Below are 24,628 nucleotides of genomic sequence, written 5' to 3'. Positions count from 1 at the left end.
TGTACCCATGTAACCTTAATCTTATTTTAATTAATGATGAAAATCTATTTAAAAATTATTACATGATTTGATTTTTTAAACATTATTTGTTTCATTTGAAATTGTTTATTTGAATAACTAATAATCTATTTTTCAAATTCAAATTGATTTGTTTTGTTAAACATTTTTATATTTTTATTAGTTTTATTATTATTATTATTTTAGTTGATTTATTTCCATCTTTAATTATTATCTTATTAGTTTTTCTCAAAAAAAAAATTAAAAAATGTAGAGATTATAACAAAAAAAACTAAAAATAAACTAAATTTTACAAATCATCAAGAATAAAAAAAAAAAATTAAATTTAAAATGGTGATTGTTAAGATATTATTTATAGTTTTTAATTTGTTTATTATCAAAATGTTTATATACGACAAAGTAGATTTACTTTATCTTAAATTTATTACGTGATAAAAATTAACTCTTGATTTTACAATGATGAGCGTTATCAAGCATGGTTGTCAAATGCTGACTACTTTCTTATCACGGGCTCTATTTTTTTTGTACATTGAGTGATTAATTTCCTTTTCTGGATTTCATTGGATTCTCTATTTCATGAAGTTTTTTTCCCCTCATTTTGCCCTTCCAGTTTATTTGTGATGAATAAGTTTTTATTATCATCCATTTTTTGATTAAATTAAACTATGCTTTTGGTTTGACTGTTTAGAGGTTATATTGTGACATTCCAACATGTGATTTTTATTTTATTCAATCTAAATAATATTTAAAAAAAATTATGTTAAACATGATCCCTGCTGTGATTATTTATTTACACATTAATTTACTATTTAATGTTTTTTTTGAAAGAAAAACAAAAAAATTTAAGAATTGCTAAATAATCTCTTTCAAAACTTATGTGGTACTTTTTTTAAAAAAAAAATTGAATTAATTATTAATCAGAATCTTATATATATATAATGTCCTTTCATAATTGTGATGAGTTTGATTAATGGAATTTTAAAATTATAAGAAACATTTCAATTATTCATATAGCTCCGGCCAACTTTATCTGTCAAGATCTTATCTAATTATGAAATTTTTTCAATTATTCATATTGCTTAAATAGTTCATATGTTTAGCTTATTGAAATATATATATATATATATATATATATATATATATATATATATTCAATGTTTTTTTAAATCATTTTATTAATGAAATTTTTTATTTGTTTTGAATGCACCACAATAGGTGAAAAAATGGAAATCGAGGGACACGTTGTTGTCATTATACAATTTAAGGTAGTACTCAAAGAACTTTTAGAAAAATTAAGATTACCGCCTGCAATTTATGAATGTGAAAAACATGGTCCAGACCACAATCCATGTTTTTTATGCAAAATAATATATGAAGACAGATGTGGAATGCATGAACAAGTTGGATCGGAAGCAAATACTAAAAAACAAGCTGAAAATTATGCTGCGTTACGTGCTATAAAGCATTTGAAAAATGTTTATGATATTATTATTAAAGATGTGAATGAGAAGGAATTATGTGATGTCAAAGATGAATTAGAAGAGCTAAAGGATGTTAATGATATATTATCAAACAGCCTTGCAATGATGAGTACTGAGTTGGAAGAGTTGAAGAATAGAATAAGACTGAATGAAGTAGAGCATTCTGAAAGCAATATGAGTTAATAAAAAGAATATTTGTTTTAATAGACAATTCTTCTCTTGGAAAAGCTGATGAAATGCCAATTACAGAGGCTTCGCCGGTAGAGACAACTTCGGAGACAGCTTCGGAAATGGAAAAGCTGAAGACGTGAGTTGAGAAAAAGCAATTAAACGGCTCCAATAAATTCGTCTCTCGGGGTTACCCTACGGAAAAACCGCCCACTTCCTCTCAAATCGCCGAGATGGGCTGCTGACCACGACTCCCCCATGCAAGGGCATTTTCGTCCAAAAAAATTTGAAACTCACTCCGTTCACATCCAGATTCTGAGGGTTTGGGGGTTTGAAAAACATAGACTTTTAAAAAGGAGGGGTTTTTGGGGATTGCAAAAACTAACGGGGTGTTTTTAGCGATTTTACTAACTTAAAGGGTTTTTTTGGCAATTTCCACTAAAATAAATAATAATAATAATAATAGTGAGATAGGACTCCACTGACAACAATTGTTATCTATAAGTATCACACGATTGCCAGTGACACTAGTGACAATATCTCATATTGACCTAATAAGATAAATAAATAAATAAATAAATAAATAAATAAAACGCACAAAATACATTTAAGTGAACCAATATATGTAACCTGTCATGCTGAATATTTCATACAAGCCCTCCTGATCAAGCCAGTGACCAAATCTAATCCTGTCACTATATATAACCAAATCTAATCCTGTCATTATATATATATCAAAATGAATAAATTACAAAATTATTAGAAAACTAAAAAGAGCGACAATTTGAATAAAAAGCGTAGTTTATCTATTTTCATATTAAAAAAAACGAATATATATATTCACCTATTAAAACATTTGTATATGCTTACACCGTAAATATTTAATATTTGTATGTTATTGTATCAATAATCATTAATAAAAAAAAAACCATTTTATCTCTTTTTCGATACCTTTCCTTCACTGATGAATCTTCATTAGCTATCTAAATATAATAAACAACTATAGTTTTGGTTTTTAAAATATTTTTTTTTACAAAAACATATAAATAAATAATAATATTGTATAAAAACTAAATGAACAATTGCTACTAATTTTGACAATCTGCACGTTCTGGAAGAGTGAAGTTAGAGTGAGAGAAACACAGGGGGAAATAAGGAGAGAAATTAAGAATAGTGAAGGGAGAGAACTAATTAAGCAAAAGCTGGGAGAATAATCCTACTCTTCCACTATCATCTTTCATTCATTAAAATCATAACAAACTCTAGCCAGAGATGACACACATGTCATTTGGTTATAAGTCACTTACTAACACTATTACAATAATAACTATGATATTCTTTCCAGGTGCTAACACCCAAAATATCCCATCCATATCCCATGCACTGATTCCATTTATGCACTAATTAACTCTCAAATATCTTCCTTCCATGCACGACCATGATCGCCCTTCATAATTTATTTTATAATAAAATTATTAAATCGGGTTAATTTTATTGATTGTCTCACGCACTTTATTTGATTCCGAAGTCTATCTGCAACACAATCATTCCTCAATCGTTAATTCAAATGTTATTTCTTATCATAACATATCTCGTGTTACTGACATAAATATTATTTGGTCATTTTGACAAGCATAATAGTTCTTCTATCATGTATGGTTGTATTTTTCGTTCACTACCTATCAATTATTTTGGGTTTTTTTCTCAATTTTTTTAAAATATGTTATATTTAAATATTTTTTAAATCAATTTTTGATTTTTTATAAATCTATAAATCTATATATATAGTTAATAGTCCAACTGTAAAGCCGGAGAACCCTATGTGAGAGATTGGGAGATTAAATTCTTTTTTATCGATATTAATGATAAATAATATAAATACTGTCATGTCAATTTTATCAAATATATATATATATATATATAAATAATAATAAAGATGATGAATAATGTCCACAATGACTTCTCTACTGAGAGGGATGGGAAACTTGCTAAGAGGGTTATGTCCAAGTTCCAACAAGCATGTCATGAGACCCCCACCTTGGTTTGGTCAACTGAAACTTGTCGGTTTGTAATATGAGACGGTGTTGACTTTTAAAGCTATTTATGCACGGGTATATACCCTATTGACCCGGGTATTAAAAAACGCCAGTTAACCCGGGTGACCCGGGACGGTTCAATCGGAACCCGATTGACCCTTACTGAAATCAATCGAGTCACAATGTTTAATTTTTAACAATATTTAATAATTTATTATTATTTTTCTCATTAAAAACCACAAAAATCGTATATATTTATTAATATTAATTTATAATTTATAATCAATAAATAGAATTACAATATATATATATATATATATATATATATATATATATATATATATATATATATATATATACCAACAAAAAAATTAACATTTAAAAAAATAAAAATATATTAATGTATTATGTAAATACTTTCTAAAAAAATTTAATTTATTAAGAAAATAAAAACAATAAATGAGTGTAATTTTTATTATAAAAAAATATAAAATTAAAAGTATTCTAATTAAATAAAAAAATATAAGAAAAATTTAAAAACAAAAATAAAAAAACACAATTAAGATATAAGAATTAGTGAATTAAATTTCTTATTTATTTTAACAAAAATCAACTAATAAACAAATAAATAAATAAATAACACCGAGAGAAGTTTGATAATTATATATTAATATATTAAATTTGTAAATATTTAAAAAATGTAAAAATAAATGACAAAATTAGAAAACTCTACTGTATATAAGGTCATTTATCAATTTAAATATCAAATTTGAGTAGGTTTTTATAATATAATTATAGATTTAATATTATATTTACTTATTATTAATCATTATAATATTTTTTTTATATTTAATTATTGACCCCGGTTCAACCCCGGTTCAACTCGGGTGAACCCATTGACCTCTAACCCCTGGGCTTAGCCGGGTCATTGCCCGGGCCGGGTCTGACAACCTTGTTACTCAAACTATATAAACTTCTCTCTCTCTCTCTCTCTCTCTCTATATATATATATATATATATATATAATACAAGATTTCATCCAAATAAAATTTCTCGTTCACTCAATTTTTAACATTTTTTTTAAAAGATATACATGGTCTGTATGACCAGTGAATTAATCTCAGATTTGCTTCTGTAATCTCATCCATCGGAGATAACATTTTGAAATTCTTCCGTTTTTTCTTATATAATACCATGGACCTATACAAAAAAGGTCAAAAACAGGTCAGCCATTCATCTAAAAGTAAAATAAGTTAATTATTTAATGTATACCAATCAACTAATCAGAGTGGCGCAGCGGAAGCGTGGTGGGCCCATAACCCACAGGTCCCAGGATCGAAACCTGGCTCTGATAGTTCGGATGGGCTTTCAATCTGGCACTCTTTTTTTTATATATTTCATTGTTTTTTTAATAAAAGAAAAAAAAATACAAAATATTTATATATTTGGTAAAAATAAAAGCGACTGAATTTTTTTTTTTGTAATCATCCATTTAATTTCTAAAAAAAGTAGTGAATTTTAATTTTTTTCACAAAACAATCTGAAAGTTAAATCCATCAACCTAACATTCGAAAACTATGCATCAAAATTATATTTTAGAAATTAAAAAAATAAAACAATATACGTTTGAGAGCTATACATTAAAATTATATTTTTAAATATGCGCATATTACTTTTAATATCACCTCAATGACTTATTTCGTTATGCTTGTTTTGTACCCTCTATAAATGACATTATTTTCATTATTTTAACTGATAACGGGTTGACTTATTTATATATTATTTTTAATTTTTTTATTATATAAATAGAATTTCATAATCTTAGTTGTTTAAATGCATAAATTTTATAAGAAGTTACACTCATTAGTTTCTGGTGGTTACATGTATATAGGGATGCAAATGGGGCGGAAAATCCCCGTTCCCCATGGGGACCCGCCCCGGCGGAGCGTGGATTCTCCGAAATAATCCCCTGCGGGGCGGGGAACGGGGAAAACCCCTCCCCGCCCAGCGGAGCTGGGCGGGGCGGTGATGGCATTCCCCGCCCTGCTCTCCATGGGGATCCTCGCGGGGATTCCCCGATTTTTATTAATATATATATTGAAAATAACTCATATGATTAGTTATTTATTTAAAATAATTCAATATGAATATAAGATTATAAGGACCAAATATGTGGGTTTCAAAAAAATATATTTATAGTATTTATTAATAATGTTTTAGACTTTTAGACTTTAAGTAATGCTAGTATTACTCCCGTGTGATGTACGAATATATATATATATATATATATATATATATATATATATATATATATATATATATATAAATTTTTAAAAGAATTTAATATTTTTTTTTATTTTCTATAGAAATTAAGGTAAAATTAAGATTAAATAAAATAAGCTATTTATCAACTTCAAAAATATAATATTTTTATAAAATTAATTTTATTATATATTATGAGATAAAATAATAAAAATGGGGGGATTCCTCGACCCCATGGGGATCCCCTCGGGGGAGTGAGTGGGGATAATTTCTCCCCAGCAGGGAATTTGGAGACGGGGAATCCCCGCCCCGTGGGAAGCGAAGATGGGGACGGGATCCCATTTCCCGCCCCGCCCCACTTACATCCCTACATGTATACATTTCTTAAAATTCAATGCTTGTATAGAAGCCATTGTTTAATTTAAACTATTAATGATTTAGAATTTATAATTATTATTTTTTTATAAGTTTATAATTAAAATATTATAACATTGAATGATTGAATGGGATAGGTTAGAGGAGACAAGACAAATTTTTCTTCGGAGAAACATAAAAATTAAGTATTGACCATTTTTTCAATGAACGAAATATGAGATATGCTTATTTTATCAATCAAATGATTATGTATTTGACAAATTATTTTTCTACTGTTTTGCTTTCATCTAATTTGGCAACAAGAAGTTCTACAAACATGTTTTTCTAATATTTTGTTTTATTGAAAATATATAATTAGTTAAAATAACTTGTATATATGATTTGTAAACATAATTAAGTCATAATTAGACTAAACAATATGTAAACCTTTTAAAATCAACAATAAATGACATAAAAAAAGACACTCATTAAGTGCCTATTTGAACAAGTAAGTGAAATTACAATGTTAGTGAAAATGTTGTATTTAAAATTACATCATTGTTATTTAATTTGTTATAATAAGAAATATTGTATTCACTTTTTTTATTGTTTACTTTGATGTACGTTTTTTTGGCTAAGAGAGCGATTAGGCCGTTAAGAAAGATAAGGGCATGTACAAGTCTCAACGGAGCAAGGGTGAGGTTCTTGCACACCTAAGTGATGAATCACCCGCACACAACCACTACTTACACTCCTTGTCATGCCCTGAACCCAACTTGCCGAACTAGGTGCGTTGGTAAATAGTTACACATCCACAGTGCATAGCACAATAGGCAAGCAATGCCTCAAAACCTGTCTTAGAGTGAAAATTTCAATCTACCACATCTATAAATTTCAAAAGCCAGAATTCAAAATCTACAAAATTTACAAAATACAAAGTTCAAAGTTTACAATACATATAACATTTTGAGCTCAAACTACATTAGGGGCAAGTTTACTAGTTGTTTACTCCCACTTACCTATTATACTCCTGATCTTAAAAAAAATTAACAATTAAACTATGTACTCGACCACCCAGTTAGTAACCCAGTAAAAGTAATGTGATCATGTGGAATTTCAAAAATTCAGAAACAAAAAACAAATCATATTAAATAGTATAAAAATTTAACGAAAATATAGTTCATAAAATTAAAGTAGTTCAATAAAATATAATTTCATAACAGTCAAAATTATATGTCTTCCAATTACAATGACCAAAACAAAATATCGGAGGTCATAACTTGTTTAAACTAAGTGATTCGAGTCAGATTTTCATAGCTTATTTGGTTACCCTCGGTGCCTTGAGCTAGATTATCAGAAACCATTATTCTTTAACCTACGGCACCATGCGAAACTATGGTCTTTTATCAAAGTTTCATGTCAACATGGTCAGTGTTTAACCCTAGTGGCAGGGTTAATGCCTAGTTAATTGGAGACTAAATGTATTTATGCCGAAATAACTTTATTATCTGAAACCAAGCAAAATATTAGGATTTCAGAATAATTCACCAAGCAAACATATCAACATATGCATAATCTCATTCTTTTATAGCAAAATAATTCAATTATATTTAAAGCAATTAGCAAAATTAACATTTCAAATATTCACAGATATAATAAATATAATGGAGATGTGGGAATTTATGTCCTAGGGAAAGAAAAATAATTTAAAAAATTGATATATATAATTGAGTAAATATTACTGTAGATCACCTAATTATACCCAATTCTCATTTTGGGTACAAAATTTTTATTTGTATCAAAATGGTCACCTCATTTCAATTTGGTTTCAAAAAGATGTTATCCAAAGGAATTCGGTGAAATTATGCTGACGTGGACGCCAACAATCCAATGGGGTCACCGTAGTTTCACATCATCCACCCCAATGCCTTGCCACGTGGATTAAAATGCAATCACATCACCCTCCCCAATGGCATGACATGGATCCTAGTAGCATTTTAATCAATGTCGTAAGGTCATTGGGGCGGATGATATTGAAATTTGGCAACCACGTTAAATTGCCGATCTCCATGTCAGGATAATCTCACCGGATTCCTTTGGGTAACATCTTTTTTAAACCAAATTGAAATGAGGTGACTATTTTGATACAAATCAAAATTTGGTATCCAAAATGAGAATTGGGTATAACTAGGTGTCCTACATAAATATTTACTCATAAGAAGATCCACTCGTCCTTGCCAATACACCACCAAGAAGGAAAGCAAAGGAAGATTGGAATTTTTTTTTTAAAAAAAAACTATAGGAGATTGTGGGCGGTGGATATACAGTCAGATCGTGAATTATGCTAACCACTAGGGATAAGAACAAGGGTTTTAAAATTATAAAAATCAATGGCTCTGATTAAAAAATTTACATCAACGGCTAGGATCTAATCAGGGAGTGGGGTCTACAGCAAAAGTTATTGCCAAATGGCTGTATAATTATTCTGTAGCAGCTTATGAAATTATTAAAGCTATGTTTTATAATAGCAATCAATTTTTCTTGTTTTTTTTATCTACTACATCTATTTTTATACCATTATTATTCATGTATTATATTTTTGTTTTTTGAAAAAAATGAATAAACCATTTCAAATTCTTATGGTTGTTTCCATAGTGAATCTCAAGTATATCAAGTGAATTATTGGAATAATATTTACCCAAGTTATTTGGCATACATAATACCACGTGCACGCTTTTCATGTTTATGGAATTGCGTTGGGAGTATTCTTCATTGTTGTGGGTCATTGTTTCAGCTCATTGGCTAGCTGATTAAAATAATATTTTTAAAATTATTTACAGAAATGTGCATTTTTTTTATTTTTTTAATAATTTTTTTAAATTAAAGGTCCCACTTCTTTTTTAATATTTAAATTTTATTTTTTTTTAAAAACCAAGGGCCCATTAGTTTTTAAATATTAAACTTTTATTTATTTTTTAAACTGCGGGTCCCAATAGTTTTATAAATTAAAAAAGAGTTTTACATTCAAACCCTTATAATTTTCATTAATTTTTCTTATAACTTATTTATTGGAAGTTGTTGGGATGAATTATTGGTGACTTGTGGCACCTACCTTATTCATAAGAGCCATTGGATGAAATTGATCTTATCCATCCATTTGTTAGGTGGAGGCCTATATAAACCCTCCAAGTCTATTTTCTAAAACACACAAGCATTTCTGTGAGGAAAAAATTATCAATATAGAGAGAAGTTCTTTAAAATTTTTGCCATTGTAGTTTTTTTATTGTTTTGCAAAGTTATTTTATTTTATTTACATTAAATCTAGCAAAATTCATATTCTTGTCATACTAAACGAAAGAGACAACCTTGGTCGAGAGGAACACCGACCAAAGGCCGCAGGGACTCTTGACAAAAGAACAAGCTTCCACTATGATTGCTAATTACTAAATCTTAATCAATGGACTCAGGTATGTTTTTTGATCCGTGTTGACTAGTTGCCTATCATATAAGCTTCGTCCGTTTTTTTGTATACATATTTACTCTCACTAAACTCACATTTTTTTCATTTTCTACAACGGCAGAAAATCACTTACTTTGGTTTACTATAATGGTTCAATCACTATAAGTGAGGAGACGACAATATTTTCATCCGATGATCATTCTTGTTTTTATATAGAAATGATATCTCTTTAGCCAATTTAAAGAGAACTATTAAAGAAAATATAGAAATTATAGATGATCGAATAATTATACATACCAAATACCATATGCCTATTTCCTCAAGTCAAGGTAAGATCTATTATCGGTCTTTCAAATTACATAATGACCGAGATGTTCAGATGATGTTTAGTTGCCACCAAGCATTTCATGATGTTCAAGTTATAGAATTGTATGTGGAGCTTGGTGTTGTGACTTCCATTGGTGGTTTTTCCCAACAACAAATTAATAGAGATGACAACATTCCACCAGAAAGGTTGTCAACAGAATGGAGGGTATGAGATAATCTATAACACAATTTCAATTTCAATTTCACTGCTTCACAACAAACCACCAAGCACATCAACACACCATAGAACTGATAATACTGCTAGTCATGAAATTAAATTTGGTGAATATGGGAGTTCAAGCGGAGATGACCAAGATGAGGATAACTATACAGACAATAGCAAAGAAAGCTTAGAAGATTACAATGCGGAAGATGCTAGCAAACAAAGACAGAGCATAGAAATGACGATGTTGCCATATAAGCCTCCGGCATATATGAGGGCACTTGATTTAGAAGCAATGTTTGCACCAGAATTTCTAGAATACCCTTTACTATATGTTAACACATTAAGAGGGGCAATGGCAGATAGAGATTTACATGTATGCAGTTTTAAAACAAAAATGATGTTGTAACAATAATTAAGAATTATTGCTTGCAGAAGTCCATGGAATATAAAGTAATCGAGTCAGAACCAACTCGGTATTTTGGAAGATGCAAGTCATATGGCAATGGATGTAGTTGGAGAGTTTGCGCATCCTATAGCAAGAGGAAGTAGATTTGGGAGATTACAAAATACAACGGCCCACACACTTGTACAATGGCAATGGTCTCCCAAGATCATTCAAAACTTGATTCAAACATGATTTCCTACTGTATACAGGCACTGGTCAAGGAGAAGCCATCTATCAATGTCTCTGTTTTGATAGCGGAGATCAGGAACTGATATGGGTACACACTGACATATAAAAAGGTATGGATTGCAAAACAAAAAGCGATTGAATCTACATTCGGTAACTGGGAGGAGTCATACAATGAGTTATTGAAATGGCTAGTAATATTACAGCAATTTGTCCTTGGGACAATAATCGATCTCGAGACTAAACTAGCATATGATGGTAATTACCCGGTACGTGATACTAATATTTTTCATAGGCTCTTTTGGAGTTTCAATTCATGTGTGGAGGCTTTCAAATATTGTAAGCTGGTAGTGCAGATAGATGGTACACATCTTTATGGAAAATATAAAGGGACTTTGTTGATGGCAATTGCACAAGATGGCAATAAAAATATTCTTCCAATTGCATTTGCCATTGTGGAAGCAGAGACCTTAGATGCATGGCGTTTCTTCTTAGATCATCTATGAGTAGACGTGACACCACAGGAAGGCATATGTTTTATTTCTGACCATCACCAATCTATCAAAGGACCATTTAGAGCAATTAGCCATCGAATGAGTCCTCCTCACACCTATTATGTTTATTGTATGAGACATATATCCGCGAATTTCATGCGTCATTTCAAAAATAAAGAAATGCAATGAATAGTTGTTAACATTGGTAAGTTGTAAATCTAAATTTTGATAATTTCAATCTCTCATTATTATTCTTATTTCAGATTTTTTTTGGCTATTAATGTAGGTTACTCGAAAACATCTCATGATTTTAACTATTAGTATGGCGTCTTTGAGACTTTGACATAGAAGCGACGAGGTGGTTAGATAACATACCGCAGGAGAAGTGTGCTCAATCATTTGACAACGAAGGTCGAAGGTATGGTCATATAACCACCAATCTAGTTGAATGTGTTAACTCAGTGTTAAAAAAAAACAAGGAACCTTCCTATAACAGCCTTAGTTAAGTTAGCTAACTTTTGACTTGCTGAGTTATTTGTAAAGAAAGATACATGCGCAAGCTCAGATTGCATCAGGTCAAATATTCTCGGAAGCGCTAATGAAGACAATTCAAGAAAATCAACAAACAACATGTAGCATTTATGTTCGTCAATTTGATTGTGAAGAAAATTCTTTTATGGTAGATGAAATGGCACCACCTCAATGCGATGGTATAGCTGGCAGTTTCTTCATTGATTTGAGAAGACGGTGGTGTGATTGCAGTGAGTTTCAAACGCTTCATTTTCCTTGTCGCCATGCTCTTACAGTTTGTGCATACATTCATCTACATTGGCAAGCATATGTACATAATGTTTATAGGCTTGAGACAATTTTTAATATATACCATAAAGAGTTTCAGCCAATGACAAATAAGATATACTGGAACCCTATAATGGTCCACGTATGTCTTGATTTTACAATGCGAGACCACCTTCATGACATCCAAAATCTACCAGAATTTGTAATGAGATGAACATAAGGGAAGGCGGTCAGCTAAAGTGTTGTGGTTTATGTCACAATGAAGGTCACAATCGTCGACATTGTTCGAATGCCGCTGGTTTAAGTTGTATGCCATAATGTAACCTAAATATTGTACTTATTGAATTATTTTATAATATATGTAATTGTTTTAGTCCATTCAAATATCTAGTGAGTTTGGTTTAATTGTGGGAGTAATTTTTACATGTTAAAATTTGTGAATATTTAATATTTTGTTATTATGAAAAAAATATTAAAATTATTTACTTAAATTATTAACAGTCGGTTACAATTAATGAAAGTAGAAATAACATAGTAGAAGTGTAAAAAAACAAGTTATAAAAAAATTAATGAAAAAATTAATGGAAATTATAAAGGCTTGAATATAAAACCTTTTTTAATTTAAATAACTATTGGCACCCGCAATTTTTTTAAAAAATAAAAATTTAATATTAAAAAATTAATGGGGCTCTTGATTTTTTTAAAAAATAAAATTTAAATATTTCAAAAAGGCCTTTAACTTTTAAAAAAATATTAAGAAAATAGAAAATACTTATTTCAGTAAATAATTACCGAAATATGTATTTTGATAAATAATTTAAAAAATATATTATTTTAATCAATGAGCTCATTGTTTCTTCTTTCATGTCTTTTTTTACTTGGTTTTTATATTTTTGTGCATTGGCAACGTCAAAAGTGAACTAAGGTAGAGAGAATCTTCACCCGTTGGTTTCTATTTTTTTATTTCACGGGAGTACACCTGTACCGAGAAAACAGAGAGCAAATGTTATACAATAATCAAAAGTTTGTAAAAAAAAAAAGAATTTATTCCATTTTCTGACTGGCATAGTGTTCTTTTAAGTCAATCCTTTGCCATTGAGCAATAACGAAGACCTCAGGAGTTCTCTGCTTTGGTATTGTCTTTTCTCTTCACATCTCTTTCCATCCTTCATGGCTTCTGCAACTTTGTCCGCTGTAGCAGGAGCTTTTCTTTCACCGTTGCGTGACATAAGTTTGGATAAATTGATTGGTTATTTGTGGGATTATCTATCATCTTCACCAACATCCTCTGATGAAGCAGAAAACCAACAACAACTGGAGGATTCATTGGAAGCCTTGGAGGAGGCTAAGATGAATGTCAAGTTGATGCAAAGTAGAATCATGAGGTTGTTTGAAAAACATAAGCAAAATGAGAGGGTGGTTGGTCTGCACAACAAGCTCAAAGATGTTGACTACGAGATACAAGACTTGGAATCAGATATGAAGTATATGGAGCTGCAGAAAAAGGTGGAGGAGATCAACAAGGCTGCAGAAGCTGACACTACTGGCCAATCTAGTAGAGGACTAAAGCGCTTGTTTGGGTTTTATAGACCAACTGCCCAATCAAGTGAGAAAAAGCGCCGCCTTTCCTCTTCGCCGCAATCCTTGAATCTGTCACCAGGTTTTTATTCTTTCTTTCTTGAGTTGATTTTTCAGGAATAATCCTTGACAATAAATTTGGTTTAGTTATCTAAAGCCTGAGAAATTTATTTTACAGATGCTGACGTTGTGAAAAAGATTAGCAGTATTATAAACCAAATAAATATTATTGAAGCAAGGATGAAAGATGAAATCAAGTTGGAAGAGTGGTTTGAGAAGATCAAGTTGAATGGAGTTTATGATCCATGGGAACAACATCACTTAACACAAAACAAACGTGTCACAACATCATCAACGAATGAAAGGAAGTTATATGGTCGGTATTGTGAAATAGAATTATTGATTGAGTTTCTCAAAGAGCCAAATGTCAATGGAAAAATTTCTGTTGTACCAATAGTTGGAATGGGTGGAATTGGCAAAACCACTCTGGCCCAGTTCATCTTCAGCAACACAGACATAGAAAATCATTTTGACAAGAAAGTATGGATATGTGTATCAGAACACTTTGATAGACTTAGAATCACCAAAGAAATGGTAGATTCATTACTCATTGACAACACTAGTAGTCTATCTGTCCTCTGTGGTGCGACCAACAACAACCTGGATCTTCTTGAGAGGGAACTCAAAAGGCAATTAACAGCAAAGAAATTTTTATTGGTGCTAGATGATGTTTGGTCTGATGAATGGCAACAGTTCATTATCCTTCTTCAATCAACACAAGTGGAGGCTGTTAAAATTATTGTGACTTGTAGAGATCCTAAAGTATTGGGAAGTCTTGATGGAGGAAATAGAATTGTTTTGAAAGGTTTATCTGATGAAGACTACTGGTTGTTTTTTGTGAATTGTGCTTTTGGCAATAAAAATCCTGACAATTATCCACAAACATTACATGATTTAGGAAGGCTTATAGTGATGAAGTTGAAAGGATCACCATTAGCAGCAAAGACAGTGGGAAGGCTTCTAGGACGTAGTTTAACCAAAAAGCATTGGAAGGATGTATTAGAGAGTGATATGTGGAAATTAGAAACTGATGCATATGATATTATGCCTGCACTTGCATTGAGCTATTATCATCTACCTCAGCATCTTCAGTTGTGCTTTACCTTTTGTTCGGTGTTTCCTAAAGATTATGTGTATGATATGGACAACTTAATCAGCATGTGGATAGCCCATGGGTATATACATGAATGCCGAAGCAGTTCAAAGACAGTAGAAGATATAGGAGAAGGGTATTGTCATGAACTGATAGCAATGTGTTTCTTTGAAGGGTATTCGAGATCATTCAAAATGCATGACTTAATGCATGATCTGGCACAATCAGTTGCTCATGGGGAAATTTGTATTTATGAGGGTGGAAAAGGTAAGAAGATCTCATCAAATGTCCGCCATTTATGTGCACAAAGTTTGATTGATCTAGGATTGATGTGCAAAAGTAATAACTTGCGCACACTTGTGTTATATAGAGTTGGTGACATGTGTGCCTTCCTCAACCATGGAGCATTCAAAAGAATCCGAGTGCTAATTGTCTTTGATACCAATATACAAGAATTCCCAGATGCTATTGCTCATCTTAAACACTTGCAATATCTTGATTTGAAGAAAACCAACATTAGATCGATACCGGAATCATTATGTGATCTTTATCAGCTGAGAGTGTTGAAATTGCCGCGTCTATATACGCTTCCAAGTCTATTTCACAATCTCATAAACCTTCGAGAATGCCGCCTGTTTCAAGACACTGATGAGACTTACAATCAGGAGAGGCTAGTATATCATGTGCAAAGGGTAAGAGGTTATGTGATTGCCCAATTAAGGAATATGAATGAACTAAGAGGAGCACTTTCAATTGAAGGCTTGGAGAACATCGACAGTAGAAAAGAAGCAATGAAAGGCAAATTGAAGGAAAAATGTCATATCAAGGACTTAGATATAAGCTGGACAGATATAGGGCATGATTGCAAGCATGATGTACAAGAAGAAGTACTTGAAGGTCTTCAGCCACATCACAACTTAGAACAACTAAGGATCAAAGGGTATGCAGGTTTCAAACCTCCAAGTTGGCTTATGACACTTGCATTACGAAGGATAGAGTTAAATAAATGCAAAAACTGGAAAAATCTTCCTGTAGGCCTTGGGCTGTTACCCTCCCTCCAGGAGCTAAACTTAATTGACATTGAAAGCATAACAATTGAATTTGATGATTCTGTAACTGAGATGTTTCCATCACTGCGGTGGCTTCAATTGAGGAAAGCAACATTATCTTTTGAGGGCTTGTTGTCATCTTCATCATCAACATCATCATCTCTAACAAGTACACCAGGGCCTCGAAAATTGTTTCCTCGTCTTCAACATCTGATAGTAGAAGAATGCAATGGAGTGAATGGACCTTGGCCTTTGCTTTCAGCACTTGAGACACTCAAAATAAATGCTTGTCCTGGGCTCCAATGTCATGTGCCAAAATGCTTGCAAAGCCTAAACTCTCTTACTTCTTTGGAAATAAAAGGGCTGAAGATTGAAACCACAGACACTGTGGTACAACAACAGCAGGTTTGCCTCCTACCAAAACTGCGAGCTATTGAAATAGAATGCTGTCAAAATATGGCGGTTTTGCTTCGAGTTCCTTCAGTGGAGAATTTGAGTATTTCCAAGTGTAGTCCAGTAAGTCTTTCAGCACTCGGACACTTGTCCTTCCTTACATACATTTCATTACAAGAGATGGAGGTAACTATGGAGGATCAGGTCACTCCAAAGTTTCCATCTCTGCATACACTGGAATTGAAGAAAGCATCACTTATTTTCCAGAACATGTCATCATCATCGTCGTCATCATTGTCAGTAGCAACACAAAATCACTGCTGCTTTCCCCGTCTTACAACCCTCAGAATTCTGGAATGCCATGAAGTGAATGGATTACAATGGCCCATGTTTTCAGTACTAACAGAGCTATGCATAAGAAACAGTCTTGGGCTGGATGACCAATTGCCAGGATGTCTCAATGGCCTCTCTTCTCTTTCCAGATTAGAATTAACTGGGGCAAAGATTAAAACCTTTCCTGAAGATGTAATGGCCACACTCCATCCACTCTGGTGGTTGCAACTTGAAGATTGTCCTGAGCTGATATCATTGGAGGGTTTACAAGCCCTCCCCTCCCTTAAAAGATTGTTTATTACTAAATGCCCCAAATTCAAATCCTGGTGCATGGAGGGAATGATAGAGAATAAGTTCTTGTTGCCAAATCTACTTGGAATATCTATCGACTCTTGTGAAAATCTGGAGTCACTACCTGATTGGTTATCTCGCCTTCCTGTACTGAAGCAATTGAGTATTATCCAGTGTCCAAAGTTCCATTCAATGCCGGAGGGTGGCCTCCCTTCCTCACTTGAAAGATTGAACATCATAGGATGTGATCCCGGCTTAATGGAACGGTGCCAACGAGAAGGATCATCTGAATGGCAAATGATTCAGCATATCCCTAAACAAAATTATATTTAGTGAAAATATCTGAGTGGTATGTATCTATGCCTGCCATGTCACTCTGTTTTCTCCTTTGAATTGGATTAATTGTGACTGTTGATGACAGGATATATCTCACAAAATGGTGTTTTTGTTCAGTGAGAACATGATCATTGTCATTATGAATAACACCAATCTTTGACTGTTAGACGTTGTCTAATCAATATCCAATCAATATCCTTCTAAATGATGTTGATTCATCATTTTTGTGCCTTGATGGCTTTGATTTTTTAAATTTATTTTCACAACTTGATTTTGATTATATTGGTCTTCTCACTTCTTTTCATAGATGTGTGGCTAAGTCATTTCTCCCTTCCCTTGAAGTTTGTTTGTTTGTTTCGTTTGTTTGTTTTTTTAAATGTTGGTCTTAACTTAGAGTATAATTTTCAATACTCTTCAATTTACCTCTCAATATGAGTATAAATTGATTCCTGACACCACCGAATGCATAGCTTCTCTGACTGATTCAAAGTACTTGAGCTATGAAGCAGATGGGTGAATAACTAGAATGAAAGTTAAATCTGACACATAATTTCTTAAACTTATTGCAGACTTCACAAAGAATAATCTTGTATGTGGGAGCAAGGATAAGCAGATTCAAGTTTTCTCCAACAGGTGCTCAATGATCTGCTCTCTTTACCATGCACCTGGACTTGAATCAATAGCATTAATTATCTGTATCTCCGAAGACATTGGAGACAAATGTTATTCCACCTGAGCTCAGCTGCAGCATTCAAGATTTTACTACACAACTCTGAGAAGAAATGTGAATGAACCTTTTCATGACTGCGGTGTTATTAGTGTTCATTCTTTCTTTCTCACTTTTTATTCTGTTACAAATGAAAATAAAGCCGGTGTTGATCACGTTCTAACAAACCTTGGTTTCACCAAAGTAGAGGTTGTTGTTCAGATCATGAACAAGGAGTTGCATGGTTCATTTTGTACTTATTTTTGTTGCCTTAGCTATAGTTTTATTAGTGTTTTATTAAGAATTCTCACTATTAAAAAAAAAATTCTTTATTGTTGCATAAATCCCTGTTTTTCTGATAAAAATCATAGACCAAATGGTCTTAATGTTGATTTTTTTTCATTTGTTTTATCCCACTAACAAATTTGGTTTTTGCTGTTGTTAATTGTTTTTTAAAACTACTAAATTGTGGGAATTGCTTTTGTCTCTGCTCCTTCCATTCCCAAGCTTCTTCTCATTCCTTTTTTCTGACGGCTTTTAGCGCAGTGATACGCTACTCTTATCTATACTGACAACCTCCAATTCAGCAATATTCATTGATCATAAAAATAAAAATAAAAAACTCAAGAGATCAATCACATAAATATTGAGATAAATATATACATCTACGCATATATATATAGCTGAATGGTGGGATAAATTTTATCTGCTCCATGGAGTTGTGATCAGAGCTTGTTTTACTATCCTGAAAATCAAAGAATAATATATAGGAAAATCCTTAGCCATTCTATTAATTTATACATATATATATATATTCAATATCAGTGAATCAACATCATATATGGGTGGCATACATTCTCAGTATTGTTTTTTTTTAAAAAAAAAGGAGCCAAAGAGGCTAAATTTATTGAAATGATAAAGAAAGCTACAAAAGATACAGGAAAAAACAAAAAACTAACAAACCAAAAGAACCAAGGAAACCGACTGCTAAACATTAAGCAAAAATAAAACCAAATTCTAAGAAATATTTCATAAGCCATTGAGGCAACTCTCGGCCAGAGTGAAACAGACATAATTGATGGAGGTTATGTCCAAGACCAGCAAGTTTGGAAATGACACGGAGTGACTGTCGCGAGATAGAGTTAACACGAGGCCAGTTAACTTGAGAAAGAAGAATTTTCAGACGATCAACGCACGAGCTGAGGCGCCAAGAGCAAACAGGATCAACCGAGTGAATGAGCTTCGAAATCATTGTGTTGCTGACAAAGATATTGCTGATTTGGAATGGCAAAGAGGTGACGACGTTTAAAGCAGCAGCCAAAGTCAAAATATCAGCCTCAGCTTGGGATTCAACATTTAAAGGAAGGCAACCTGCAATAAGAATATTGAAATTAGAGGATGAAACAAGGAACCCCCCACTACAAACCAGATGCGTGGCATTCCAAGAAGACATTAAGAAGAGGAAAGGGCCATCGGAGCTAGTAAAATTTGAAAGGATCAGTTTCCTGCAAGAAGAATTCTTGAGAGTACTAAGATTAGCACTGGCATATGCGACAGCTTTGATTGCAATGACAGGAAAATTAGGCCTGATAGGTTTGAAAATGGCATCACAACGGGCTTTCCAAAGAAACCAGGCCGCAAGAGCAATGACAACTTTAACTCTTATAGAATAAGAAGTGAGTGAAATCCAATTACCAGAAACAAAGCCAACAGGGAAAAAATATTCTTACCAATGACAGCAGAAATCGAATCCCAACCACCCTGAGATTTGCAACATTCATGAAAAAGGTGTTCAGGGGATTCCTGGGCAAGATTGCAGAAAACACACATACTGTGCGGTCCCAGATTAATAGAGTGCAGAAAATCAGTAGTGGATAGTCTACCAAGGAAAGTAAGCCAAAGGAAATATTTAACCCGAGGGATAACTTTGATAGACCAAAGATGTTTCCAATTGATCTAGGGGTGAGGATCAACAAATCTGTTATTCAAAAAGTGATATACAACCAAGGCGATCATATGTTTGTTATTCTTGGGAGTCCAAACCCAAAAATTAGAGTAATTAGGATCGATTTGGCCCAAACTAGAAAGAAGCATTTCAGCAGAGGGACCAAAAAGCAGAGAAAGACGATATAAATCCCAACTACTATTAGAACATAAATCACCACAATTAATAAGGTTTAAGTCAAGATTCATGTTAATGTAGGTTGGTTTATAAGCAATGGGAATATCACCACACCAAGGATCATGAAGCAGAGAAGTACAAGATGGATTAACAGTTTTGATCCAAGTATACGGCTTCAAAGTGATCGGAGTCAAGTATATTTCCCTAAAGAACCAGGAACATTTAGGAGGAACCTTATCCTTCCAAAAATTAAGCAGGCCATATTTACTCCTCACAATGCTAACCCAAATGGAATCATCTGAATTCAGATATTTGAAAACCAACTTAGTATTCAGAGAATGTTTAGCAAGGAAAAGATTCTTAAGAGAGAGGCCCCCCTCAGATTTTGTATCAGTTAAACGATTCCAAGACATTGCTGAAATACCCTTTCCATTGCCACCCTTAAACCAGAAGAAGTTCCTAAAAAGCTTAGTGATTTCTCGGAGAATGGAATCTCGAATGGGATAGATGGAAAGATGATAGATAGGCACAGTAAGAATAGAAGAGTTGATTAAAATTGATTTAGCTTCCAAGGAAAGTTTGTAATGTTTCCATCTAGAACACATCTGAGAAATTTTATCAACCATGGGTTTAAAATAGGAAATACCAAGACATTTAGGAAAAATTGAAACGCCGAGATAATTAATAGGAAAGGAAGAGAGCTTGAAACCAAGAATGGAGAAAATGTTCTTGGACATTCTACTATTAAACCAGGAAGGAAAATAAATCGCAGACTTGGAAATATTGGCATTTTGTCCAATGAGATGAGCATAAATGTTCAGACATAACTTGATGTTCCTAGAATCTTTCCTAGAAGCATGTGATATGAAAATTAAATCATCAGCATACATTAAGTGATTAAAATTGTATGAAAGTTTAGAATTAAAACCTGAAATCGTATTAGTTCTGAAAGCAAATTTAAGGATGAAGGAAATATTTTGAGAAACTAAGATGAATAGGTAAGAAGAAATGGGATCACCTTGGCTAACTCCACGGAAGGAAGGTATCCAAGAGGAAGGTAAACCATTGATAAAAAAAGAAAAGGTACTGACATAGAGGCAAGTTCTGATCCAAGAAATCCAAATGTTAGGAAAATTCATCTTAGCTAAGGTGGCAAGAATTGCATTCCAGCTAATAGTATCATAAGCTTTCTCAATGTAAATTTTCATAATCATCCTAGAGGGACCATTAATATCATGCTATAAAGAATGGACAATCTCTTGGAGGGCTATAATGTTATCGAAGGGGTAACGACCAGAAATAAAACCAACTTGCTCACGACTAATGAGATTAGGAAGAACAATTTTAAGCCGATTAGCAATGATCTTAGTAACAATTTTAAAACCGACATTACAGAGAGAAATGGGGCGAAAATTGGTGACAAACCTGGGATTGTTGACCTTTGGAATAAGCGCAATGTAGGTTTTGCCCCATGAGGCCATCATAACAGAGTTTGTAAGGAAGTATCTTATAGCTTCAAAAAGATTAAGACCATCAGCATCACTAAGGGTCGGGGGGTCATTAGGAAGAGCATTAAAAATGTCATCAGGTTGGTGTTTGATGTACCTGTCCACAGATTGGAATAGAAAGATAGGAACCTATTCTCAATGTCAGAACGGTCAGTAACATAATTGCCATTGGTATCCAAAATTTGAGTGATAGAATTATAATGAGACCTCAGCCGAACATTATTATGAAAGAAAGTAGTGTTTTGGTCACCATTATTAAGCCAATCCATGTGAGCGCATTGAGCCCAATGAGCAAAATTCTTTTTTTGAAGAGCAACATACCTGGAATACCACTCGGACAACTGATAAGAGATAGTAGGATCAATGTAATTAGTGCATTCAAGAGTACAAATATTGGTCTCAGTGTCCTTAAGAGCAAAGTCAAGAGGAGTAAGGCTAGATTTTCTCCAAAAATTAATTTTAATACGAGTACGGAAAAGTAAATGGGATAAAGCATGTAAAGGATTACCCCGAGGAGAAAAGTCCCAAGCTTCCCTAACAGCCTCATTACAACCAATATAGTCACACCAGTAATAATTAAAATGAAATAAATTCTTACGACTAGGAGAGTTAATAGAAATATTAAGAAGGAGGGGGCATGATCAGAGTAGGTCCGAGGAAGATGAGATAGAGAGTAATGCTGAAAAGTAGAAATCCAACCAGAATTAACTAAACACCTGTCCAACCAGGCCCACTGACGAGCTGCACCTGATTTGTTATCATACCAAGAAAATTTGGGCCCTCAGAAATTAAGATCAATCAAATTATTAGCATTAATGAATTCAGAAAAGAAAATTTGGGCCCTCAAAAATCCCCCTTTGTGCTCATTCCGATTAACGATGGTATTAAAGTCTCCAATAAGGAGCCAAGGGAAATTGAAGTTATTCAACCAAGAAAGTTCTAGCCAAAGCCTGCGCTGAGAATATAAATGGTTAGAATTATAAATAATAGAAATGATAAAAGATAGAAGAGGGGTAAGGAGAGATAATAAGATGAAGGGCTCTGCAGGAAATGATAATAGGAGAAACACGAACAAATTCCTTGTTCCACAGCACAATGATGCCCCCAAAATAGACATCGGCCAACAGGGCAGCCCAATCCCAATGTCGAATAATTTTAGAACAAAAACTATCAACTCTTTCAAAATTAGCTCTTGTCTCAACCAAGCAAACAATTACAAGGAAGATTATCAAATACAAAACACGAGTGGAAGATTCGGATGCCTAAATCCCCCTGCAATTTCAACACAAGATTTTAGGACTAATCATAATCATTATAAGGAATAAAAGACAAATAAAGATCAGTAGGAAAACTTCCATGAGAAGAAGACTAAAATCTGCAGAAACTGACAAAGAGAAGATTAAGAGCTCAGGAACAAGTCCTTCTAGGTTCAACTCTTCCTTTTTTCAAGGAAGCGGCCATGGCATGGGAGCCCTTCCACATCAGAGAGTCCCTGCGTGCTTCCTCCTGATACTGGACAAGCGTCATGGAGTCCTTTGGCCCATCGCCTTCAGACATATCATCATCTGATTCTCCTGAGACGTCATCCTCCTGACTGCTCCTATCCTATGAAGGATCACTATCCAAAGTAACAGAGATTCGGTCCACCGCCAAAGAATGAGATGTATCATGGATGGAAGGAAGATGAGAAGGAGGAGGGAGATGGAAGTGCTATAATCGGCGGTGGAGTTCCGGAATGGGCATGGGCAATATTTTTTCTTTATTGGGAACATATAGCTGAAAAGCAGAGGACATTGGAACGTCTATCCTCTGAATAAAAGAGCCACCTCTGTCAGAAGGATCCTTGTTACAAGGAGAGACTTTGTCAGTGCTACTAACAGCTGGATCAAGAGCAACGGTACTCTCCTCTATTGGGATTGAGTTTGTGTTGACATAGTGGGCGAAAACCGGACGAGACACACAGGTCCCACCCCACCCAGGAAATCGAGTCCCGTGCCTAGAACCTTGGGATGGAGCGCTGCCACGAGAAGGAGTGCTTTGGAAGTCGCCGTTAGCAGGGGTCCCATCGGCTGCTGTGCCCTCGGTCGTGTGACTGGCACGAGTGCCTATTCCGCTTCCTCCCGTACAACCTCGCCAACGAGACACGACCATCCAAGCTCTGAAATCCGAATCCTCTCTAGGAGCTGCATAATCACCTTGCAAGACCTGAGTATGAGAAACAGGGCGAACGGGCTCCAAAACTGTATCTCCTTCAACGACATCCATTGGGTTATGGGAACTGACCGCCGGCCCCACGAATGGGGGGGTGGAGAAGCTCCATTAACCCCGATTGACGTTGAGTGAAAACAAGTTTTGCATCCATGCCTTATAACTCCGCAAGTATAACAAAATGTGGGAAGCCTCTCATAAAGAACAACAACAAAGACCTTGTGAAAGTCATCCCTAACCCAAAAGACCCGACTCAGAGGTTTGGTAAGATCAATCTCCAGGCACACCCAAGTGAACTTAGACATGGAAAGAGAAATAGTAAGATCATCAATTTTTAGCAAATTACCAATATGGGTAGTCACAGTCTCTAGTGTATCGCCATCCCAAAGCTCAACAGGAAGGTTATGCAACTCCAACCGCAGTCGTGGAAAGTTTAGTGAAAGCGGGTTCGAAAAACGACTGCTAAAGGGAGAGTTATAGGATAATGCCATTGATAGTCCACGGACCATCGCAGAGTAAATGTTGCATTATGGAATGAGAAGCACAGCGTATCAGTAAGAACCCATTGGGAAAATTAGAGATGAAGACTTCTCCAAACTCCGCCCATTTAATCGTCAAGAAAGTTTTCACTTGATCGAACAGAGAGGGTTTGCCAAAAAACTTGCCGAACAAGGAATGTTGGAATTTTGACTGGGCATGGGCAAGAGCATCACTATC

At 33.6% G+C, this 24,628-nt stretch overlaps 2 protein-coding genes and 1 non-coding gene across 3 annotated transcripts; 2 read left to right on the top strand and 1 right to left on the bottom strand.

Annotated features, from left to right (window-relative positions):
* Positions 1-4,985: 4,985 nt before the first annotated feature.
* On the top strand, positions 4,986-5,057 carry TRNAM-CAU. The gene has a single exon. It is a non-coding gene; the product is annotated as a tRNA-Met (tRNA).
* Positions 5,058-13,361: 8,304 nt separating this feature from the next.
* On the top strand, positions 13,362-18,383 carry LOC120283826 (disease resistance protein RGA2-like). Its single transcript, XM_039290580.1, has 3 exons — positions 13,362-13,894; positions 13,991-17,380; positions 17,937-18,383. The coding sequence occupies exons 1-2, from the start codon at positions 13,405-13,407 to the stop codon at positions 17,362-17,364; spliced, it is 3,864 nt and encodes a 1,287-aa protein (XP_039146514.1). The 5' UTR covers positions 13,362-13,404; the 3' UTR covers positions 17,365-17,380; positions 17,937-18,383.
* Positions 18,384-19,016: 633 nt separating this feature from the next.
* Positions 19,017-19,727, bottom strand: LOC120250619. The gene is made up of 2 exons (XM_039259444.1): positions 19,579-19,727; positions 19,017-19,444 (listed from the first exon to the last, which is right to left on the bottom strand). The coding sequence occupies exons 1-2, from the start codon at positions 19,679-19,681 to the stop codon at positions 19,068-19,070; spliced, it is 480 nt and encodes a 159-aa protein (XP_039115378.1). The 5' UTR covers positions 19,682-19,727; the 3' UTR covers positions 19,017-19,067.
* Between the last annotated feature and the right edge of the window lie 4,901 nt (positions 19,728-24,628).

This window comes from Dioscorea cayenensis, chromosome 19 (genome assembly GCF_009730915.1).
Source record: "Dioscorea cayenensis subsp. rotundata cultivar TDr96_F1 chromosome 19, TDr96_F1_v2_PseudoChromosome.rev07_lg8_w22 25.fasta, whole genome shotgun sequence".
Lineage (NCBI taxonomy): Eukaryota > Viridiplantae > Streptophyta > Magnoliopsida > Dioscoreales > Dioscoreaceae > Dioscorea > Dioscorea cayenensis.
Note: the sequence above shows the minus strand (reverse complement) of the source record. Positions and strands in the feature narration are given on the sequence as shown.

Bases quoted from the DNA above. Each gene is read 5' to 3' on its own strand.
- LOC120283826 (XM_039290580.1), top strand. From the start codon at position 13,405: ATGGCTTCTGCAACTTTGTCCGCTGTAGCAGGAGCTTTTCTTTCACCG. The intron at 13,895-13,990 runs GTTTTTATTCTT...TTTATTTTACAG, and splicing joins ATCCTTGAATCTGTCACCAG to ATGCTGACGTTGTGAAAAAG.
- LOC120250619 (XM_039259444.1), bottom strand. From the start codon at position 19,681: ATGCCATTTTCAAACCTATCAGGCCTAATTTTCCTGTCATTGCAATCA. The intron at 19,445-19,578 runs GAAACTGATCCT...TTCTTATTGCAG, and splicing joins CTCAAGAATTCTTCTTGCAG to GTTGCCTTCCTTTAAATGTT.